At 44.2% G+C, this 22643-nt stretch overlaps 1 protein-coding gene across 2 annotated transcripts in view; it reads left to right on the forward strand.

The window, feature by feature from the left end:
- The window catches only part of LOC126237146 (cleavage stimulation factor subunit 2 tau variant), a 104829-nt gene that overhangs the window by 28397 nt on the left and 53789 nt on the right, over window positions 1-22643 (forward strand). For both annotated transcript variants that reach the window (XM_049946988.1, XM_049946989.1), the window contains exon 3: window positions 14433-14602. In XM_049946988.1, coding sequence (XP_049802945.1) covers window positions 14433-14602 — 170 coding nt within the window. The remainder of the gene's footprint in view (window positions 1-14432; window positions 14603-22643) is intronic.

Genomic DNA, 22643 nt, shown 5'->3' on the forward strand with positions numbered 1-22643 from the left:
AATATCTCCTGCAGGTGTTTAACCATATTTGGCTCCAAGGCATTTTCTCCTCTCAGTGGAGAGACAGTATTGAATTGCCTGTCCTTAAGCCCAGCAAGGATCCATTGTCCCTTGGTAGTTAGCATCCAGTCGTCCTGACCAATGTCCTGCAAATTACTTGCATGGGTGGTGGCTCGTCAACTCAATTGGAGCTTTTTTATTCTTGGGACCTTTTATCTTCTTAGCAATGCGGCTTTCAGCAGGGACGGTCTCTGATGGATCATCTGCTTCGATTGGAAATCACAGTTCGCCAGGCCTTTTCTCAGTGCTGCCATCTTGTCACAGTTTTCTTCAGTCGTCATGAAGCCTATGACACAGTGTGGCACCATCACTTCCTCCTTACTGTCCATGAGTGGGGTATTTGGTACCCACTCCCGATTTTTATTTGCTAGTTCCTGTCCCACTGGTTGTTCAGACTTTGGGTTGGCACCATTCTCAGTATTTCCCAGGCAGAGGAGAATGGTGCTCCACAGGGCTCCATATTAAGTGCCTTGCTTTTTGTCGTTGCAATTAATGGACTTATGGCCTCTGCCAGATGGTTGGTCACCCCTGTTCTGCATGCGGATGATTTCTGCATTTGGACTAGCTCCCACATGGTGGCCTCTGTGGAATGACAGCTCCAGGCTGCCACGCTGTGTGCTTCCACATGGACATACTCACATGGTTAAGTTCTCTCCCTTAAGTCGATGGTGGTGTATTTTTGTCGCCGTAGTGTGGTCCATCTGCATCCAGAGTTCTTCCTTTGCCCAGGACCTTTGCTTGGTTCCCCAGCTCCGTTTCTTGGATCTTCTTTTTGACGACAAGCTCAAGTGGTTGCCCCATATCCTTCTTATGAAGATTGGCTGTTTTCATGAACTCAGTGTCCTTTGCTTCCTTGCCCGCACCTCATGGGTCACGCAGCATTCAACCCTTCTCTGCCTTTACCGGACATTGGTTCTGTCTTTTCTGGACTACGGTTGTCAGGTTTATGGATCAGCTGCCCCTTCCGCACTGCTCTTCTTGGACCCGGTTCACCATCGTGGCACCCGTTTAATTGATGGTGTCTTTCACACTAGCCCTGTTGATAGACTTCTGCTGATGCTGGGGTCCTTCCCCTTTCGGTTTGACCATCCCAGCATGTGCTTTCCTATGCCATTACACCCACTTTCCCACTGCTCACCCCCTCCTGTTCTATTCTTTTTGTGACTTCGGGCTGTCATCAACCTGCTGCCTGCCCTTGGGTGGGTTTATTGACGGACACCGCTCATATCTCTCTGCCATGATTTCCATCTCCCCTCCTTGCTCTCTTCCCCACGTTTTCTCCCCCCCCCCCCTTGGTCATCCCCCCCGTCCCCCAGGCCCCACCACTCTTTGGTGTGTTCATGCTTGGCTACCATGAGGCCCCAGCCTTTGCATCATTTTTTTCCCTCCCGTGCTGCATGTCTGTCCTCTTGCTATCCTTGTTCCCCTCCCTTGGAGAATATGTCTGGGATGTTATTGGGAATGTTCTGCATTGTCTGTCGCTGATGTAAGAACAGTCTCACCTTTGTTTTTCACTCCATTTTCCTTTCTTCGTTTCCCTTCTCCTCTCATTCCTCTGCTTCAGCATTTGAGGTTCCTCTTTTCCTTCTTCCCCCCTGTGCACTCCTGAAGACCGGCCCATGCATCTGACGTGTAACCGGTGACTGGGTAATGCGTAATTCCCAGCCCCGGGTCGACAGGTAGGGTTCGCACGTACCCCCTGGTACAGGGGGCAGCCATCCCAAACTGCCGATTGGTCCCCCTGTCAGGTGTTTTGGAGTTGTGACCTGAGGTATGAACAGTCACCTAAGGTGGGTGCGCCCCCATGTGATGGGAGCCCCCATTTGGAAGGAGCTCGCCTTTGGAGATGCTGGCAATCATGGGGGATTTTCTCGCAGTGAGTCAATCACCTTCCCAATCAACGTTTACGAAACGTAAATGTGATGAGGCTAGTGACTCAAAGATCCTTCCCGCTGCACCACAGTTCCTCATGGTCTCGTGTACTGAAGACGGTCAGGCCTTCGCCAAGGTAAATCTGTTACCATGCTGCTCGACAGTCTGTCTGAGGCCGAAATCCAATATTACCTCTCTGATCAGGGTGTCATTGCCGTCCATCGTGTAATGAAAAAGGTAGATTCCTCCTTAGTGCCTACCCGCACTCTTTTTCCTCACCTTTGATAGAGTGGTGTTGCCATCCAAGATAAAAGTAGGCTATGCAATTATCACAGTTCTACCATACGTTCCGAACCCAATGGGCTGCTAACAGTGTCATCGTTTCAACCACACTAGAACATCTTGTCAGCACACAGCAAAATGTGTAACCTGTGGTATAATTGCACACGAGGGTGATTGTCCGTCTCCGTCTCCCCATTGTATCAACTCCAAAGGTGGCCATGCTGCCTCCTCTCAGGATTATCCCACGTGTCTTGATGAGTGAGCTGTCCAAGAGATCCGGGTGAAGGAAAAAGTGCCTTACCCAGTCACTCACAAATTACTGGCTAGTCACAAACCATGTGTTCTCCCATCTGGCACCTGTAGTTATGTTCTTGTTACTCCTCGCTCCATGAAGTCCACCAAAGGCAAACAGTCTGCTCCTTTCCCATCTCGAAGATTTTCTTCAACGGTGTCGCCCCATGGTTCCTTAGCCCAGCCGGCCTCCATATTGCCGGATGCACCACCAACCACTTTTCAGCATTGGACTCCACAGACCAACCACACAAGCAAGCCAATGCTTCTGTGGATCCCATGGAACAGGATCCTCCTGCTTCTGTGCCCTGTAGTGCCGACTCTACACCAGCTGTCACTCGGCAGCCGCCGTGTTGACACCCCTACATCTCTTCCTCCTCATGACTGTCCTCCAATAGAACGTATGCGGCCTTCGGTCCCACAAAGAGGAATTGCAGCTGCTTTTAGCATCGCAGCATCCACTTGTACTCTGCCTTCAGGAAACGAAATTGCACCCTCATGACCACTTTGAGCTTTCACATTTCTTACCGATTCATTTTGATATTCGCCATGAGGTCGGCATTCCATCTCATGGAGATGTCATTGTTTTCATACGCGATGACATTCATAGTCAACTCCCTGACTACCCATCTTCAAGCTGTTTCAGTTTTGCCTTTTCATTCCTCACCTGACATTTGCCCTATGTACCACTTATGTCCCTCCATCTTTCGATGTCACCAGGGGAGACTTCTTTCAGCTTACTGGGCAGCTACCTCCTCTGTTGTGCTACTTGGTTACTTTAATGCGCATCGGCCCCTTTGGGGTTCTCCCAGGACCTGTCAGAGAAGTGCCCTCTTGGCTGACCTTTGTAACCAACTTAATGTTTTCTGCTTTAACATTGGAGCACCCACTTTCCTTTCCAACTCCTCGTACACCTATTCCCATTTGGACCTATCCTTTTGCACTGCCCAGTCTGCCCATCGTCTTGAGTGGACTGTTATTTCTGACACCTACTTGAGGGACCATTTCCTGTGTGCTATCCGTTTGCTGACTCCTACCCCATCCTCATGCACACCCAAATGGCAGCTCACAAAGGCTGACTGGCAGCTTTACTCCTCCCTGGATACCTTTGAAGAACAAGATTTCCCCAGTTGTGACGACTAGGTGGAATATCTCACAAACATTACCCTTACTGCTGCAGAACATTCCATTCCTCGCTCTTCCTCTTTACCACATCGTATCCCAGTCCCTTGGTAGACGAAGGCATGCCGCGACGCATTTCGTGCATGGAGACGTGCGCTGCGCATTTTTAACCATCATCCTATAATGGCAAACTGCATACGTTATAAACAGATGAGTGCAAAGTGTCTTCGCTTTCTTTGGGATAGCAAATGAGCTAGCTGGATTTCATTCACTAGTTCTTTTAACAGTTCCACCCCTTCCTCTCTTGTGTGGGCCAACCTCCGACAGCTCTCTGGAACCAAGATCCATTCCCCAATTTCTGGACTGACAGTAGCACACGATGTTATCGTGGACCCTGTTGCTATCTCCAACACCTTTGGCCACCATTTTACGGAAGTTTAGAGCTACTATCACCCAGCTTTCCTCCATCGGATATGAGTGGAGGAAGCTCGAGTGATACCCTTCTCTTATCTGAATCGTGAGCGCTACAATGCCATCTTTACTATAAGGGAGCTAGATCATGCTCTCAGTCCATCCCAATCCTCCGCCCCAGGGCCAGACGCCATCCACGTTCAGATGTTGGAGCACCTTTTTCTTGTGGGCAAGCACTTTCTGCTTAACATGTACAATCACATCTGGACAGAGGTCACATTTCCAATATGCTGGCGTGAAGTCATAGTCATAACCATACCTAAGCCCAGTAAGTACAAAAACCTACCATCTAGCTACTGCCACATCTCTCTTACCAGCTGTGTTTGCAAGGTGATGGAACGTAGGATTCATGCCCGGCTGGTATGGTGGCTTGAGTGCACACTGTGGATTTCGAGTGCGGTATTCTGCAGTTGACCATCTCGTTACTTTGTCCACCCATCTCATGAATGCTTTTCTACAGCAATCTCAGACTGTGGCCGTGTTTTTTGAGTTGGAGAAGTCCTACGACACCTGCTAGAGGACTGGTATCCTCCGTACTCTTTACACATGGGGCTTTCGTGGTCACCTGCCCTGTTTCCTTCAGGCATTTTTAAAAGATCGAGTTTGCAAGGTGTGTGTTGGCTCTGCCATGTTGGTCAGCTTTATCCAGGAAAACGGTGTGTCTCAGGATTCCATCCTGAGTGTCATCCTCTTTGCTATCCCCTTAACCCTATAATGGCATGTCTCCCACCGGGCATATCCGGCTCCCTTTTTGTTGACTTTTTGCCATCTATTGTAGTTCTCCATGGACCTGTCTCACTGAGCGGCATCTTCAGCGATGTCTTTACTCCCGGAGCATCAACAATTGCTTTTGCTTTTCTATTGACAAAACTGTCTGTATGAATTTCTGGTGATGCAAGTGGTTTCTCCCATTGTCTTCACATCTTGGGCCTGGTGCCCTTCCATTTGTTGACACTACAAAATTCCTGGGGCTCAAGCTCAATAGGAAACACTCCTCCGTACTCTTTACACATGGGGCTTTCGTGGTCACCTGCCCTGTTTCCTTCAGGCATTTTTAAAAGATCGAGTTTGCAAGGTGTGTGTTGGCTCTGCCATGTTGGTCAGCTTTATCCAGGAAAACGGTGTGTCTCAGGATTCCATCCTGAGTGTCATCCTCTTTGCTATCCCCTTAACCCTATAATGGCATGTCTCCCACCGGGCATATCCGGCTCCCTTTTTGTTGACTTTTTGCCATCTATTGTAGTTCTCCATGGACCTGTCTCACTGAGCGGCATCTTCAGCGATGTCTTTACTCCCGGAGCATCAACAATTGCTTTTGCTTTTCTATTGACAAAACTGTCTGTATGAATTTCTGGTGATGCAAGTGGTTTCTCCCATTGTCTTCACATCTTGGGCCTGGTGCCCTTCCATTTGTTGACACTACAAAATTCCTGGGGCTCAAGCTCAATAGGAAACACTCTCGGTCCTCCCATGTGTCTTGCCTGGCAGCCCGCTGTACACGTTTCCTTAATGTCCTACATGTCCCCAGTGATAATTCTTGGGGTGCCAGTAGAAGCACCCTCCTCTGTTTGTAACGGTCCCTTGGCCATTCGAAACTCAACTATGGTGCTTTGTTTATGCGTCTGCATCCCCATGCCTCATACGCCGTCTCAACACTATCCACCATCATGGCATCCGTTGTTTGGCCACAAGCCCCTTTTACACTAGCCCAGTTGAGATTCAGTGTGCTGAAGCTGCTGAACTACCTCTGTCTTAACGCAGTGGCTTTCTCCTTAGTGGGTATGCATGCAGTTTGTCTGCCGTGCGTGGCCACCCATCCTGTGCCTCCTCCTTTGATGATTCCTTTGATCGTCAGTATTGGGTGCGTCCCTCTTCTCTGTTATCTCCTTGAATCCACAACCATCGTGCCAATCTTGGTGGTGCTACTTGTTCGATTGTCGTCTGGCTTGGGGAGGGGGGGGGGGGGGCAGGGGGGGTTCAGCTCCCTATATCCCATTCTCTGTGACCTCTTCAGCCTTTGCAGCTTTATGTAAAATACCTTTTCGTTCAGTCGTGAACTGCGCAGTCAAGGAGGCTCCCGCCACATGGTGTTCCTCCCTCTGCCTCTCCCATCAGGAATCTCCCATCCTCTGTCATCTTTGTATCGACCGTACTAGGTTGATCCATGGTTTTTTACTACACAAAAAGCCCCACCCGTAAGTTGCCCCCCCCCCCCCCCTCCTCTTGGTGATCCATATTTTGCTTGACTGCCCCCACCTTTTGGTCCTTTGCACTAAATATACCCTCCCATCCTCCTTGTCCCAGGTGTTATCAGATGACCCTTGTAGGATTGTCGGTCCTTGGTTTTCTATGTGAAAGTGGTTTGCCCACTCAGGTTTAAGTCGTTGAATTTTCTTTGGAATTGGAGTCCCTCAGTTAGCGTTTACATTGGTTATGGAAGCCTTGGCCTCGCCTCTACACCAGCAGGTTTTCCCCACCTTTTCCCTATGTTTTGTCTTGTCTTTTGTGCAGTTTTGCTTCTCATTTCCTTGTGTCTTCTTCCCCTGATGCTCCTTTTGTTTTGTGATCATTGTATTGTGTGGGAATCAGGACAGGTCAGTGATGGTGCTGGAGCCCCTTTGCACACATTATTTCTGGGGCACCCCTGCTCTCCCTATTTCCTCCAACCCTTTCCCTATTTTTTCCTCTTCCTGCTGCCCTGATGTTCCTTTTATCTCCTTGTTTGCCAGTCGTCCCTCCCCCTTGTCTGGACTGTGCTGTTTGTGTTGCTCCCCTCCCTTGGTTTCTGCCACCTTCAATCATGGCACCAATGACCTTGCTGTTTGGTCTCCTCCCCCAACTAACCAACCAACCATCTTACCTGGCTACCTTTCACACACATAAAGGAAAAGTTGAAAACATCTCCCAGTCCTTCACACTCATCACGATTGAATTATATGAGGAATGTAATTCTACACTTTCCCAGTGATTTGCTGACATCTTGAAGTATTGGGTATTCTCCTGGATATCAGTATTGTTATTGCACAACATTCCAACCATGTGACTTGTGATCTTCATGTGCTGCCTGAAACTGCTCACTTTGTGGAAAGGGTACAGTTTTGTTTGAGATGTTGAAAGAAGTCCCGTGAGTTGCTGTGGTGAATACATTGGCTGTTGGGTATGCTGATACGCTAGTGTTGCTAACAGTTGGACACAATGGCATGCCTTCTTTGTGTACTTTTGGCAGTCCATATAGTCTAAGTGGAACTTGCACTGTTGTTCATAGTTGTTTAATGACTTTGTCAGGTATTCCAGTTTTCTTCAAAAGAGCTGTGATCCTGTCCACTTTGTCCATAGGGTCACATTCCAAAAATCTGTATGGTGGATCCTCTAGAAATTGACACACTTTCTCATAATGATCGCAACCTACTGCAAAATGACTATAGGGTTCCTTTTGTTTGCTGCTAACACCACGCTGCTGCTGTCTCCCCATAGCCTCTTAATGCAACCCTCTCATCACTTCAATTTTGGAGGCGTTGTCCTGCTGAGAACCCCGCAGGTCTCCATGCGAATTTCTTCCTCCATCTTTGCGGGAAGTGTGTTGGCTGCTTAGTCTGTTGTGCTGATGAAACCTGAAGTGAGTGCATTTCTAGGAGTCATAGCAAAGTCAAGACCTCTGCTGAGTACCTTCAAAGCGTTGTCATCAAACTGCTTGCCACTTAGGTTAATCTCAGTCTGAGAACCATTGACCAAACAGTTTGGTTCCCCACCCCCTTAAACCAACCAACCACAGTCTGAGTGTTCTCTACCTGCTGTATTTTATTACTCTTGTGCTCAAACTTTGCATACTGTCACACTGAGGCATTCTTCTAGGCATAATTCATTAGAGACCCACGTGCACTGTTGACCATGTCCAGATCTTCAGCTGCCTTGTATAGATGAAGGGGTAAAAGCCACATCTAGCCTGTGGTGCATATCTCAAATCGTCTTTGTCACAAGTGCCATGCTTGCTCAACATTTTATAATGCCCATCGCTCTAGAGTTGATGTAATGGTTAATCCTGACAAAAATTAGTTCTTCATCTCCATCTTGACGTCCCAGTGTGAAAGTGAGAGAACTCAACATTGTCCATTTCCTGTGTGGAAGTTTGTCCAGCTTCTTGATATTTCAGTACATTTCCTCCCTGTAGAGTCTCTTAATGTGAATCTTCAGACTCTTCCGGTGATCTGTTGACATCTTGAGGTGTCAGGTATTGTGCCAAATATCAGCATTGTTCTTGCAAGATATTTTGACAATATGACTCGTTATCTTCATCAGGCACTACCTGAGACTGCTCGGCAAGTGGAACGTGTCCCATATTGATACCTATGCTCTTCCCCCTCCACTGTCACTACCAGGCATTACGCCTGCGGCCCGCATTGTCTAGCATTGTCCTTAGGTGTTCTCTCTTTGATCTGGAGTACCTGTCTGTAGGTCAGCATCCTGTTTTCGATCCACTGTAATTTTAGGTGTTCTCTCTGTGACCCACTAGAAACATTCTTAGGCATTTCCTCTTTGGTCCCACGTGCCAGGCTAGGTGCTGGTATTTCATCTTCAGTCCCATACACCCAACTGCATGCTGGTGTTCGTTTTTTGGTCCAGTGTGAGCCTAGGTGTTCCCTTTGCGTTCCCCTCCTTTCCCCTGTGACATTTAATCTTGTGCGTGATGCTCTATCTGGGATTTGTTTCCTGTGTCCACACTCACAGTATGACTTTTCGTGGAGTCCTGCTGATGCCTCCATTGCATTTATATTAACTCCAGTGCAAGCTCCCAGGCTCTACTGACTTGTTACCCAGTGGCATGTTTCATGAGGTTTGCCATCACCTCTATTTCCGTAGATTCTCTTGTAACATTGTCCCAGTATCTGGGCGCTGTTCCAGAACCCTCATTTTATCATAGTTCATGGAATGACTGAGTTCCAGACACTGCTCAGCAATGGCAGACAAGCACTCTGGACCAAAGTGGGTAATCCTAAGGATACCACTACTGGGAACAGACCACAGATGGAAAACTGGAACCGTTCCACTTGACAAACTGTCTCAGATAGCACCTGTTGAAGATACCAGTTCATTTTTTTGAAATATCATGCAAGAACAATGCTGGTATCCGGCAGAATACGTGACACCTCAAGATGTCATATGTGAGGAATCTTTTACTGGATGGGAACTGATTCAGACTCTTAACTTGTCACATGATATGGTCCCAGGCCCTGATTTGATCCATAATCAGATGATCCAACTTATGAATGTTACTCAAAGACTCAATCTACTCAGGGTCTTCAAATTTGGCTAGAAGGTGTTTTCACTTCTCTGCGATGAGATAGTCTCATTGTTTCAAGTATGATGCTATGCATGGCTCTGTGCTGAGTGTTACATTATTCCTCGTTGCCTTCAATAGGCTAGTGACTTCCATTGGACTACTTTTGCATTTGGTTTAGCTCTCAACGTGTAGCATTGGCTGAAGGCCAGATCCAAGCTACCACCCAAAGGGTGTCTGCTTCTACCCTTCCCCTTGGCTTCCAGTTCTTTCCCTTAAAAACACTAGTAATTCATTTCTGTCGTGCCATTGTCTATCCTGATCGTGAACTCTAATTGAGTGTTGTTAGGCAGTTCCGATTTTTTTGGGAATCTGCTTTAATGAAAAGTTGACAATGCTGCCCCATATTTTTCAACATGACTAGCTTGCTTACGAAAGCTACATGCTCTCTGCTCCGTGCCCACACCTTTTGGTGCACAGATCACAGTACTCACCTCTGTATTTACAGTGCCCTGACCTCGTCCCAGTTGGTCTATGGTTGCCAAGTTTCTGGCTCAGTGGCACCTTCAGCTTTGAAATTGTTGAAGCCAGTCCATTGTTGAAGAGTAAGACTGGCTAAAGATGGCTTCCAGACATGGCCCACAGAAAGTCTTCGTGCCGAAGGAGGATACCTCTTGTCACTTCCGATGGTACCACCTGTTACTGACTTCCTAATCATCCAACTTATCAGATACTTTTTGCATACAAGGGTCATCAACCGTCTGACATCCATCCATGGATGTGATTACCATTTGGAATGCATCTCGGGGCCCTCTCCATGGTATGGGCTGTTCATATTATTCTTCCCCCTCTTTGTCTCTAATATTGGTGGGCAACTATGGACAGCTGAACTGGTTCTCTGTTTCTCCATGAAACTAGTTTGTTATTCGCAGTTATAACATTTTAAAGGACTTTGAGGTGGGGGCAGATTGGTTGGGGTTATGGTGTCTCTTGCCACTTGCTGGGTCTTGGGGCTCTTGACACTGTCTTTTGCCAGATGCCTTGGTTATCCCTCTCTTGGTTTATGTTAATTGCTGTTAGATGTGGTTAGCTGCTTTTTCCTGCCTTATTCTATTTTCCATGTTAGGGGTAGCACTTCAATGGATGGCCTCCATCGCATGCAGAGCCCCGAAAGTGAAACAGGTGTGGATGAGGGAGTGCCCTTGCCTGGTCCTTCTGACCCATTGGCCAGATTATTTCTCTCACTTTATTTTATTATTATCACTTGAATTGATAACCATTACATCTTTAGCTTTCTCATTTTCACTGTTACGAATCTTCCAGCTAAAAGGCTTTTTTACTCTCTGTCGTTGCCCTTAATCAGGATGATGGGGGCTAGGATGCAGGTGGTGTTTTTCCTGCCACAAGTGAGCTCTGGCAGACCCCTCATCTGCTCTGACTTGTCTTGGCCTAACCCATATACTTTTATTCCTCCAGAAATTATTTACCACCCCTGGCATCAATATTGCTTTCAGTGCCTCTGTTTTACCACTCCTATATATTTTCATAATGTATGAATTGAAGTTCGCTACTCACTTCTGTCTGAATGTAGTGGTTAATCTCTGGAACTATCGTAGGGATTTTGATCTAGTTTTGATAAGCAGATAAATTGAATCATAAGGAAGGTTTGTATCTATAATTTATAAATATGTCATGAAAATTGGCTGATCTGTGACAAATTTGAGTTCATCACTGGAGAACAATGGAATTGCCATCTAGTAGTACAGCCACCGCAACTTCAGACAGCAGGGAAGATTAAGCAGAACCCTAGGCAGTGGTCCAGCGCATGCCTCAAACCTGAAAGGTCGCAGGATCGAATAACTGTCAGACCACAAAATTTTCAATGTATTTTAACCTAGCATTAAACCTCCCAGTGATTCACCAGAACTGAAATGTGGTTTGGATTCCATGCTAAACAATAGGTCTCTCTTACCAGAACTGAAGCAAATTAAAGTTTGGTGGTTTAGCAGTAGGTCTAAAGTTCGGTGTTGATAATTAAGAACTTGCATGATCAAATCCTGGTCACATCATGTAATTTAGTCTCTGTTTTTTAAACTACCAGTCACCTCTTAATGGTGTGGAAATTTGCCACAAATGAAATGTGTAGGTCACCATTTTCTGGTTGGATAAGTGGCCACAGAGATTCAAGTTGGTGAAGTGATGCCCATTTGTAAGACTTGCACTACAGTATTGAGCTACATAAAATTATTATTACCAGAATCTGTTCACGTGTACATATATTCTCCTTGTATATATTTTATAAATTAATAAAGGCTAAACTCAGGAACTACTGTGGGGTTTTTGATAATATTTTCATTAATAGATGCACTCATTCATGAGGAAGGTTCGTGTACATGATTTATAAATCTTTGGTGCATATTAGCTGAACTATGACGACTCACAGTCCCCCACCATTTTTTTTATCTGTATGTGAAGACTACTTTCAGGAACTACTGTAAGGATTTTGATACTCGCTGTGCACTGGTGCCTCTAGGCAAGTTATACAGTGATAGGTACTCAGTGCTACCTCTGTGAGGCCAAGGTGGGTTGCTAGTACTTCCATAATTTGATCAAATTTTTAGCAGATATCATTAACTGCAGATGAACTACCCCATGGCTGAAGAGTGATGATCTCACTGTTTAGTCCCTTAACTCCAACCAGCCAACGACTTTGTGATTCACTGGAGCACCTACTTAGGGACCTCAATACCAATTACTAAGCCATCGTGTAACAGAGAACCCTCATCCCAGAAATCTCTGCACCAGGCAGTGGCAGCAGGAGCCTTGGACAGCAGTTTCCAGGGCTGCCCAATCTTCCAGTTGTACCCCCACGGTGGATAACCTTTTGCAAGATTTCTGATGCTCTGAAGGAATTAAGGAGAAGGAAAAGGAAGCTTGGGGTAAGGCTGCTTTTGTGACCCTTGAGCTTCAGATTCCCCTTCCTCTCCACCCCTCCCACCCCCCCTCTTTCACATGATGATGTTCCATCCTGATGAATTACAATATCATCCTGAAGCATGACATGTCCTCTTGGCCCCTTCACACATAATCAAGGTGCACTTTAATGTGATGATTCAGTGGAACAGAAACGGATATTACTGTCGTCCTCCTAAACTGCAAGGACTAATATCTTCCTGTTGTGTGACCTGTATGCTCTCCATATAACAATTCTCCAACCCTTTAAGATTACCACACTGCTTACCACACTAGAAGTGAAAGCAGTGCAAGTGTGAGCCAGCCCAGCGATTACCATTTGCAATGTTTATTTGCCCCCGGGCAGGGCATGTACATAGTAAGAAATCTCTCACCCCTCCTTTTCTCCTACTTGTGATTTCAGTATGTACCCCCTGTTGGGGACTACCACGTCTTCTGACTGACCATCTTTTCTGATCTTTATCTGTCTCCCCTCAATGATTTTATCCCTGCCCAATTTAGTGCCACAAGTAGCACCTTTTTGGTTATTGACTTTATGATCTCTTCCCCCAGTCATGTGGCTTTGTTACAGTGTCACTACATGATAATCTTCGCCACTCTGATGCCATTTCAGGAATCCTTCCACTTCTTTGTCACTACCGCCAGACAAGTTGCTGTGTTGAGCTCTGAAGAACTATATGGTGTTGTATAATTCTGCTATCACCTTCGTTCCCCTCTACATCAGATTGTATCCATGTGATGTGGAGGATGTAAAGTGCCATCCTCCCCCCCCCCCCCCCCCCTTTTCCATCTGGACCTCTGCCCAACTCCAGCTGCACCTAGCTGCCCCGCCCTCTCCTCACCACGTCTATATATGCTCCCACCAACAGCACTTTATTGTCCTCACCCATACCATGCTCTCCTCCCCCTCGCGGCCCTAGCCTCCTCCTTACTCCCTCCTTATCCCAACCACCCCTTCTTCCATCATGCGCAGTTGCTCACAGTCTGGCCCAGACAGCCAGAGACAGTGGTCTCGTGTGTGTGTGTGTGTGTGTGTGTGTGTGTGTGTGTGTGTGTGTGTGTGTGTGTGTGTGTGTGTGTGTGTGTTTTTTAGAGAAATGCCTTGAGGCCAAAAGCTTGTGTGTTTCATAGTCTGTTTGTTCTGCCTGTCTGCAACTCAACATCTCCTCCGTATGGTGAGTAGATCTGTCCTTTTCATAATGTTGTCATTATTCCATTCTGGATTTTTCATTGTTTGTGTTAAATACTTAATTTGTAATATATTCTAATCACAGACGAACAGGCATCACCCAATTATATTTACTCTGTAGATGCTTTGGAGCCATAAATGGTGTACCCAAATGTACGCAAATTCTGTACACTTGTAGCTAATACACAGCAGGCAATTCTGAATCATGAAACAGCAATGGAAAATGAAGTAACATACCAGCGTAGGCTTCAGAGTCCAGTGTCCAATTCAGCAAAATTTTTCTGAGTGTATTAGCTTGTCATGATGTGGTGAAACTAATTTTTTTTGCAGTTACTACATGTATTGGCAAGTCTCAGGAACTATTGTGGGGGTTTTGATACAGATTTCATTAACAGATATAATGACTAATGACAGAGGATTTCGTGTATAATTTATTACAACTATGCCAGACAAGTTGTCTGGTCATAGACATTTAGTGCTACCTGTGTGAAGATGAATATGAGATAGGACAGCAGTCAACATGCAAATTAGGGAATAATTATAAGATCAGCAGGGCAGTGAACATAGCGCTACGGAGGTATTCGTGAATTTGTGTTCTATATTATCAAAGAAATTTAATGCATCGTAACTCTTCAGAAGAATCTAAAATATACTTTTGAGATACTTGGAAAAAAGAAAAATATTTTTGTTTTACTGCAGATTCATGAGTGTGTTGGCTACTGGGAAAAAAAATAAATAAATAAAAAATAAAAAAAATCTGAACAGTTAGCAATGCAAGAAGGTACTGTGTAAGTTCATATCTGAGTTAAAGGTCAATTTTTGTTTTGTTTTAATGATAAACGGTGGGCGATAACTTTATGCTGTGAGATCATACGTTACAAGCAATTCCATTTGCAGGTTAGTTTATGATCGTGAGACCGGTAAACCAAAAGGTTATGGATTTTGTGAATATAAAGATCAAGAGACTGCTCTTTCTGCAATGCGAAATTTAAATGGCTATGAAATAGGTGGACGTACTCTGCGTGTTGACAATGCCTGCACAGAGAAGTCGCGTATGGAGATGCAGAGTAAGTAGCCACACCATATCTTAATTATTATAATTATTTTATGTATAAGTGATTTCAATAGCTAAAGTATTTCATTATGAATAATCATTTTTGAAAACATAAAGTAACTTTTAATTAATTTTCAATCTAAATCAGTACTTGATAAATGTATTAAGTCAGACCTTTTCATTTGATAGAAAATATTTTCTGAGTGACAACAATCTGGTAAACTGGCTGTTTTCAGTTGTATTACAAGATTAACCTGCAAATGTTTAATTTGTGTTAATGTTTGGTGTTATTCTCAAATTGTTGGACTCTTATCCAGGCACCAATTAATTAGTACTGTTAATTTTCTCATTTGTTATTTGTTCTTCGATGCTACGAATATGAATAGTGGCACAGTTCTCTAATGTAAATGGTTATGTTGATACCAATACCTGTCTGCTATTGTCCAGGTTGCAGCTGTTTCCGATTTCTTTATTTAGTTTTATGTCATCCACATATACGAAGAGCAAAATAAAGCTGGTCCAGAAAGTATTTTGTGCTTTGTAAGGTAGGCGGGCCAGCTTACATCATCTTCACCCAAGGCATGAAGTATTTTACAGGCCAGTTTTATTTTGCCAACCCTGTGTAGCGGACACCCCTCAGGTCAGAATTTTTAGTGGGCATGGAGGGTGAGATGGTGACACTGCAGGTGCAGGAGGCCGAGGTCGGGAGCTGCTGTGCATGGTGTTGTATGCCCTAAAGCACCATTGAAACAGCGTTGTCTGGAAACATATTTCTTGCTTGTGATTTTATAGTAGGAGTTGTCATCTTTGGCATGTTGGAAGGCATGTCAAATCACACCCTCGAGTGCAACAAGGGATGTGGACACATTGCTTCGATGATCGTGGCCACGGTGGTCAGGATCTGACGGCAGTGTCATGCAGATAGCCGGAATGGGAGTCTGTAGGCACGAGCCTACTGTAGCTTGTCAGCAACTTGTGCAACTCATCTCAGCACTCTCAGAGATGGACCTTCACCTAAGCAGGTGCCAATAGCATATCACAGACAGCGGGTGTGATTAAAGCGGAAGTCTCGGACCCAAATGGCAGCACGACATACAGCCAGGGAGGCACTAATTGGGTGCCTTGCCAAACATGTGAAAGATGGTAGCTTACAGTCACTCGATATGGTCCTTCATGAAGGACGGCTGAGGCTCGTACGCATCTTCTGTCAGTGATGGTGGTGACGAATCAGCAGTGGCAGCTAAGTTTCACTACAACCGACTGACCGCAGTCTCGGAGGCGAAGTCTTCTCTCGGCAGCAGGCAGCACATCATGATTCACCAACCAATTTATTCTGTAACTAATGGGATGACCGGATACTGACCCTGAAATGGGAGTATTTAAGTTGGACATAACATCATTGTGGCTGGCGATGCAGTCGTTCACCCTCATTATTTGGAGGTGTCTGCACACTTGGCCCCATTGTGGTGTCTCAGTTATTGTCAGTTTTGATGCCTTCGCACTTTCAGTCAGTGCTAAGACACTGTGGAGAAGCTGAGCTTGGATTTTACTTGCTGTGGCTCAGTCCTGCAAGTGTCACAGAATGACGCATCGAATGCTGTCAGATTGTGCCATTCGTACTCCTCAATTACGGCTCAGCTTGGTGTGAAAATGTATTTTGAGTAGCACCCAGCCTTCTGCTACAGTGGCACTCTTTGCATGTCCGAGATACTGCTTCTGATGCACGGCATGAGCCAGATATGATTCTGTGTCATCTGTGCCAGGTAGTATTTTCAAAAATTTATATTTGCACCCAGGAATTGGATCTGCTGTTCAACAATCCTCTCATCTCCAAGCATTCATCAGGAATTTTACGCTGGCATCATCCTAGAACAACTTCATTTTGCATAAATTACATTGATACTGGTTTATACAGTATAATCTCTGTTAACATCTTACAAGAGTGAGTTACGTTACTTGTTTCCACATAAATATATGTTTTATCTCCAATATGACCGAGATCTTTCTTGTTCTACTTGCTATAGTTTAATTCTATGTATTGGCACAGTTTGTTGCAATTCCTACTTCTTAGTTACGGCATCAAGCCTTTCTGTGGGGATCTGGTGCAGAGATAGGTCAGGAGGATTGGCAGTCTTGCGTCTCAAGTGTAGGTAGAGTACACAAGTTCTTCTAAAAAAGCATAGCTATGCTAGTAGTAGAAACACTTATAGTGGTGATATTCTGATGTTATATTTCCTGGAAATGTTGGATATGTTTGAAAGTCTGTTCCGTAGTAATACACCCATTTTTGGAGGCAGTTAGTCCATCGATCAAGTGTAGGAGTTCTGGACTCAAATGTCCTGTTTTGGATAGACAGGATATTCAAAAGTTTTTTTGCCTAGTATAACATGATCATGGTCATACTGGTAATAGTTACAGGTAACAGATAGTTGAGCTTATGCTACATTGTAAGTCATGCCATTGACCAAGATACCGTAATCTTGAAGTTCCATCCATTTCATGCCCCTAGATTTTCCATTCTCGAATCAGTTGATGATGACAATCTGTGACATAAAGACTGAGTAAATCCAGTGGGTACCTAGTTTCTGAAAATGTGGTTGAGGCTCGAGCACTTCCCTGTGACATTGTATTGTGTCAGGTTCACCTCTTAGCAACTGAGCCTTGCACAACCATGCATCATTTTGGACTATAATGGTCAGACAAATGGTAACGCTTCCTGTTCTTTTCTCTCACGCAACTCCTGTGTCATCAGACAAATGGTAACACTTCCTGTTCTGCTCTCTCGCAACTCCTGTGTCATAAGAGAATGTGCATCTCCTTGTTCCAATATCACTTCCTTCATCTGTAGTCATGGTTTTCCATTACATCGGGTATGCAGTGTTGGGTAACTTGGGCTATGGGTAATGCATCCCATGCAATGCTTCCATAGCACACTGGTCACTATCCTACAAATGACCCACTTTGTTACATAAAGCAGAATTATTGACGGTATGCTTGTGGCTGCGGTTAGTACATGTCCTATCTATATCCCCTTCATCCAAAATACACAATATGGCGAAAATGAAGCCCTTTGCTAGACTTTAATTGTTCTTATCAAAATCATCGAGTGTAACTGGAACTGTACATTCACCATTCACATTACTTTTGCATGCTACTGTTCTGGTGACAAAACAGTGCATTGTGCCCAAACTTACAAGTGGCTCAACCACACACAACATCTCTTGTGGTAATTCTGTACCTGCAAAGACCTAAACTAATTCCCCTGTCCCTGACAGTACATTATCATGGGAACCCATCTGTATTGTGCATATACTCAGTGCAGTTGGCAATAGCTTCATGATTGGTGCACCTTGCAACATTGCCTCGCTTGCAGTGGTATCACCCAGCACAAACAGTCTCTTGAAGCTCTACTGTATACCATGAAAGATCAATTTTAGTATGATGGTTAGTGAGGAAATCGAGTGTGATAATTGCAGAATACACTTCACCAACCTGTATCAACACATCTGTATGTTTGGGAAAAGTCTTAGCCCCAATGCTAAACTTGACCAGTGTTGCACCCAGTGAACTTACTTCATTATTTCCAACTTAACATAACCTGTAACGTGGAGACCCGAGTCTCTTTCTATCCAAGAGATCTCGTGCAATAATCAATAAATGTACTCCAATATCTACCAGAAACCTATGTTTCCTGGCACCAAGACAACTCAAGCAGCGTTCCATCTCTGCATCTGCTTGTCCAGTACTACACTTTATTGGAAACATTTTCTGGTGGCTGAAACATTCCCATTCACATTTATTGAAGACATTTGCTGATACTGATTTTCCTGTTTTTTACTCCTGCATTATCATGCTTTGTGAGCTACTCGTCTGCACTCTTAGCATTCCAGCTGATGACAGTGTTGGAAATGGTCCTCATGCCTACACCTGTGATATTTCATTATTGAAGAAAACACCTGGTGGTTGCCACAGTCTGTAGTTGCTATATCTGTCTCTTCCAACTGTGTGGAGATCCTGATAACTGTGGCCAAATCAGAAGGGTTCTCCATCCTAATCTGCGTGCAGCATTTAAGCGGGGAATGCCATGCAAAAACACATAGAGATCCTTATTCTTATTACTCATTCTGTGTTAGCACGTACATTTGTATGTTGATCTTTTGGATCCTACCTGAGAATGGTTCAATGGACTCGTTATTCTCACTAAAGAAGCAAGTACTGATCTGCCTTCTATTCTGCTGTCGTATTCCCTCCCCCCCCCCCCCCCCTCCTCCTCCCTCTTTGCAGGTAACTGTTCGAATATTTGCACATCTCGTAAAGTCTCATGGTAAGTAACATATGCCTTAGCCTCTCCTATCAAATGCAGATTGGTCATAAAAAGGTAAATTTCATCAGACCAACTGCCCAATGTGGCAGACATCACCAAGAAATACGCGTATGTCTTCTTGTTGCCTTGGCGAAAAAGGTGTTCTCAAATTTGGTTTTGCAGGATTGATAGGAGAATGTACACATGGTATAGTCTTAACTTCTCCAAGTTGTCCTAGTACGTAGTGCTTCTCAGCACACAGTACCTCTCCATGGTCCTTGCAACGTGCTACTTCCCCAGCTTTCTGTTAAAAGTGCTTCTTGTAACCTAATGATGTGCTCCATCATAGCATCAACAGAACCCCCATTACTAGCACTTTGTGTTTCTGCTAGCATCTTACATATTCTGTTGTTGTCCAAACAATAAAGAAATATACAATACAAAAGGAAATGAGCACTAGGTTCACACTACAGAGTACACGGTACACAAAAAGCTACTCAAGTCATTGTGGCATATCATAGCCCATATACATTGAGTACACTCTCATGTCAAAAGATTCCAACATTGACAAATGAAACATATGGCTAGTACAGCTGTCGTACACGACAACTTGTACCTAGAAAGACTGCAAAGTGTGCACCTGACAGATGTTAAATATAGCTCCTGACAATTATCCTTAAAACTAGTCAGGCCAGGAGGTTCACTCTGCTGTACAAAAGTTCCTCTTAGATTAAAATAAACGCCCGTACAATCGACAGAGGCCAGTGAATTACATAATGAAAACAGCCAGTTACAAGGTAAACAGTCAGTTACAGAGTTAAAAACATGCTTCTTCACTCACTGCCCTGCATTGCGTGAATCATTGGCTGCAAGATGATCACTGCTGCTGCGGGGATGACAGTAACACGAGAAACTGGTGTTGATCATAGTGGTATCAATTGTAGTTTAGGTAGCGTGAGGCCCACTTGTGGCCACCAGTCGTCGTCGTGATTAGCCACCTGATACCATTGGCATGGTGCCCACTTCTGATCGCCAGTTGTAGCAGTGTCGACATGAGGCCCACTTTTGACCACCAGTTGCAGCAGTCACTCTAAGATCAGGGTTTTTAGTGGGTGTGGAGACTGAGCATGTCAGGTGGTGATGCTGAAGGTGCAGAAAGCTGAGCTTGGGGGCTGGTGTGAGTGGCTACCATACACCCTAAGGTCCTAGTGAAACAGCATCATTTGGAAACATGTTCATTCTGTGTGATTGTACAGTAGGGGGCTATCTTCTCTAGCACAATGGAGTGTGTGCTGAATTACACACTCAAGTGCAGCAAGGAATGTGAGTACAGGGCTTTGTCCAGTTGTGGCCATGGTGTAGGTCAGGACCTAACAGTGATGTGCAGATAACCAGAATAGGAATCTGTAGGCATGAGCCTACCGTGGCTCGCCAGTAGTTAGTGTGGCCCACCCCACCACTCTCGAAGACAGTCATCCACTTTAACAGGTGCCTACAGCATACCACAGGTGGCAGATGTCATGAAGGCGGAAGTCCAGGACCCATATCAGCAACACATTGTACAGCCATGTAGGGAGTACTTGGGTGTCTCGCTCAACAGCTAGAAAGAGGTAGGTTGCAGTCACTTGGTACAGCCCTTCACAATGGAAAGGCCAGGCTAGTCCTCATTTTCTATTATTGACGGTGGTGGCCAAACAGCAGTGGGAGCTTGTAGTGGCTAAGTTCAACTACAGCTGGCGGCCGCAGTCTTGTAGGCAAAGTCTTCTCTAAGCAGCAAGCAGCACTGATTTATTATCAGTAAAATTTTTCAATATCACTTTTCTTTCATGTACAAGATTTTCATCAGTTTCTGACAAATTGGGATATGACTGTACGAACTGTACATTAGAGGGTGCCTTCAAGCTAAAAGTGGATTTTCTTAAAATTTAGAATTTTACCATTATTTCCATATTAATTTCTGTTGTCTACGTAGCAGGTATCAATTCATTCTCTCTGCAAGCAAAATTTCCTAGGCAAGGTTTAGAGGGCATGCCAGTAGGTAAAGCGGTAAGAGATGCACCTGCTCAGTAATTCTCTCTTCCTCTAGATGTTGTTTGTGGGACTCTACTGAGAAGAGAGATTGTCTTATCTCTGTTTCCTGCTGTGCATCGAGACTTTTATAAAGGTCGAACGACATAGGTCTCTGTTGCTGGTTTCTTCATTAAATTGTGTTGTGAGAGAGTAATTTTCCTTTGTGATCCCATAAATAGCTGAGTAGCAAGTGTCTGCTAAAGCACATCCTCGCGTGGTTGCATCAAGGCTAATTGTTTTTATAGGTCAGCCAGTACCCAAGACATTATTTGTAGGTCTCTAAACTGCAATAATTCATTCTCTGGGTACAATTATTCCCACTGTAGAACTGCTCACCTCCTTGGTTTATTCCTCTAGTCATGCAATTTTCTTCATACACAGATTCACATTTTGTGGGGTGTTACTCTCCATAACACACAAGTGGTCTTGAACCTTGCATCTTCAGAGAGAAAAGTTTTGCATGTCTCCTCATGTTCCACGAGCTGTGAAGGCCAGTGTCAGGACACTCCAAAATTCTCCATTGTATATTATTATTATTTCTTTCTTGTCTCAGATGTTATGTATTATTATTATTATTATTATTATTATATCTCTCTCCTTTCTCAGACGTTATGTCTGGTTAAAAATGGAAAGTGACGCGGACCTTGATCAAGTGTCACTTCCTTTTAACTGTACAGTATATGTTATATTGCATTTAGGAACTTTCGGGTAATTGAACATGTATCAATAATTACAGATTTCTGTAGTTGTATATATAAGTTCGGATGTAGCTGTATTGCATTGATGTACTGGTGGATATTGTGTGGTATGACTCCTGTAGTTGATAGTATAATTGGTATAATGTCAACTTTATTCTGATGCCACATGTCCTTGACTTCCTCAGCCAGTTGGATGTATTTTTCAATTTTTTCTCCTGTTTTCTTTTGTATATTTATTGTATTGGGTATGGATATTTCGATTAGTTGTGTTAATTTCTTCTTTTTATTGGTGAGTATGATGTCAGGTTTGTTATGTGGTGTTGTTTTATCTGTTATAATGGTTCTGTTCCAGTATAATTTGTATTCATCATTCTCCAGTACATTTTGTGGTGCATACTTGTATGTGGGAACATGTTGTTTTATAAGTTTATGTTGTAAGGCAAGCTGTTGATGTATTATTTTTGCTACATTGTCATGTCTTCTGGCGTATTCTGTATTTGTTAGTATTGTACATCCACTTGTGACGTGATCTACTGTTTCTATTTGTTGTTTGCAAACTCTGCATTTATCTGTTGTGGTATTGGGATCTTTAATAATATGCTTGCTGTAATATCTGGTGTTTATTGTTTGATCCTGTATTGCAATCATGAATCCTTCAGTCTCACTGTATATATTGCCTTTTCTTAGCCATGTGTTGGATGCGTCTTGATCGATGTGTGGCTGTGTTAGATGATACGGGTGCTTGCCATGTAGTGTTTTCTTTTTCCAATTTACTTTCTTCGTATCTGTTGATGTTATGTGATCTAAAGGGTCGTAGAAGTGGTTATGAAATTGCAGTGGTGTAGCCGATGTATTTATATGGGTGATTGCTTTGTGTATTTTGCTAGTTTCTGCTCGTTCTAGAAAGAATTTTCTTAAATTGTCTACCTGTCCATAATTAGGTTTTTTATATCGATAAATCCCCTTCCTCCATCCTTTCTGCT

This window comes from Schistocerca nitens, chromosome 2, assembly GCF_023898315.1.
Source record: "Schistocerca nitens isolate TAMUIC-IGC-003100 chromosome 2, iqSchNite1.1, whole genome shotgun sequence".
Classification (NCBI taxonomy): Eukaryota; Metazoa; Arthropoda; class Insecta; order Orthoptera; family Acrididae; genus Schistocerca; species Schistocerca nitens.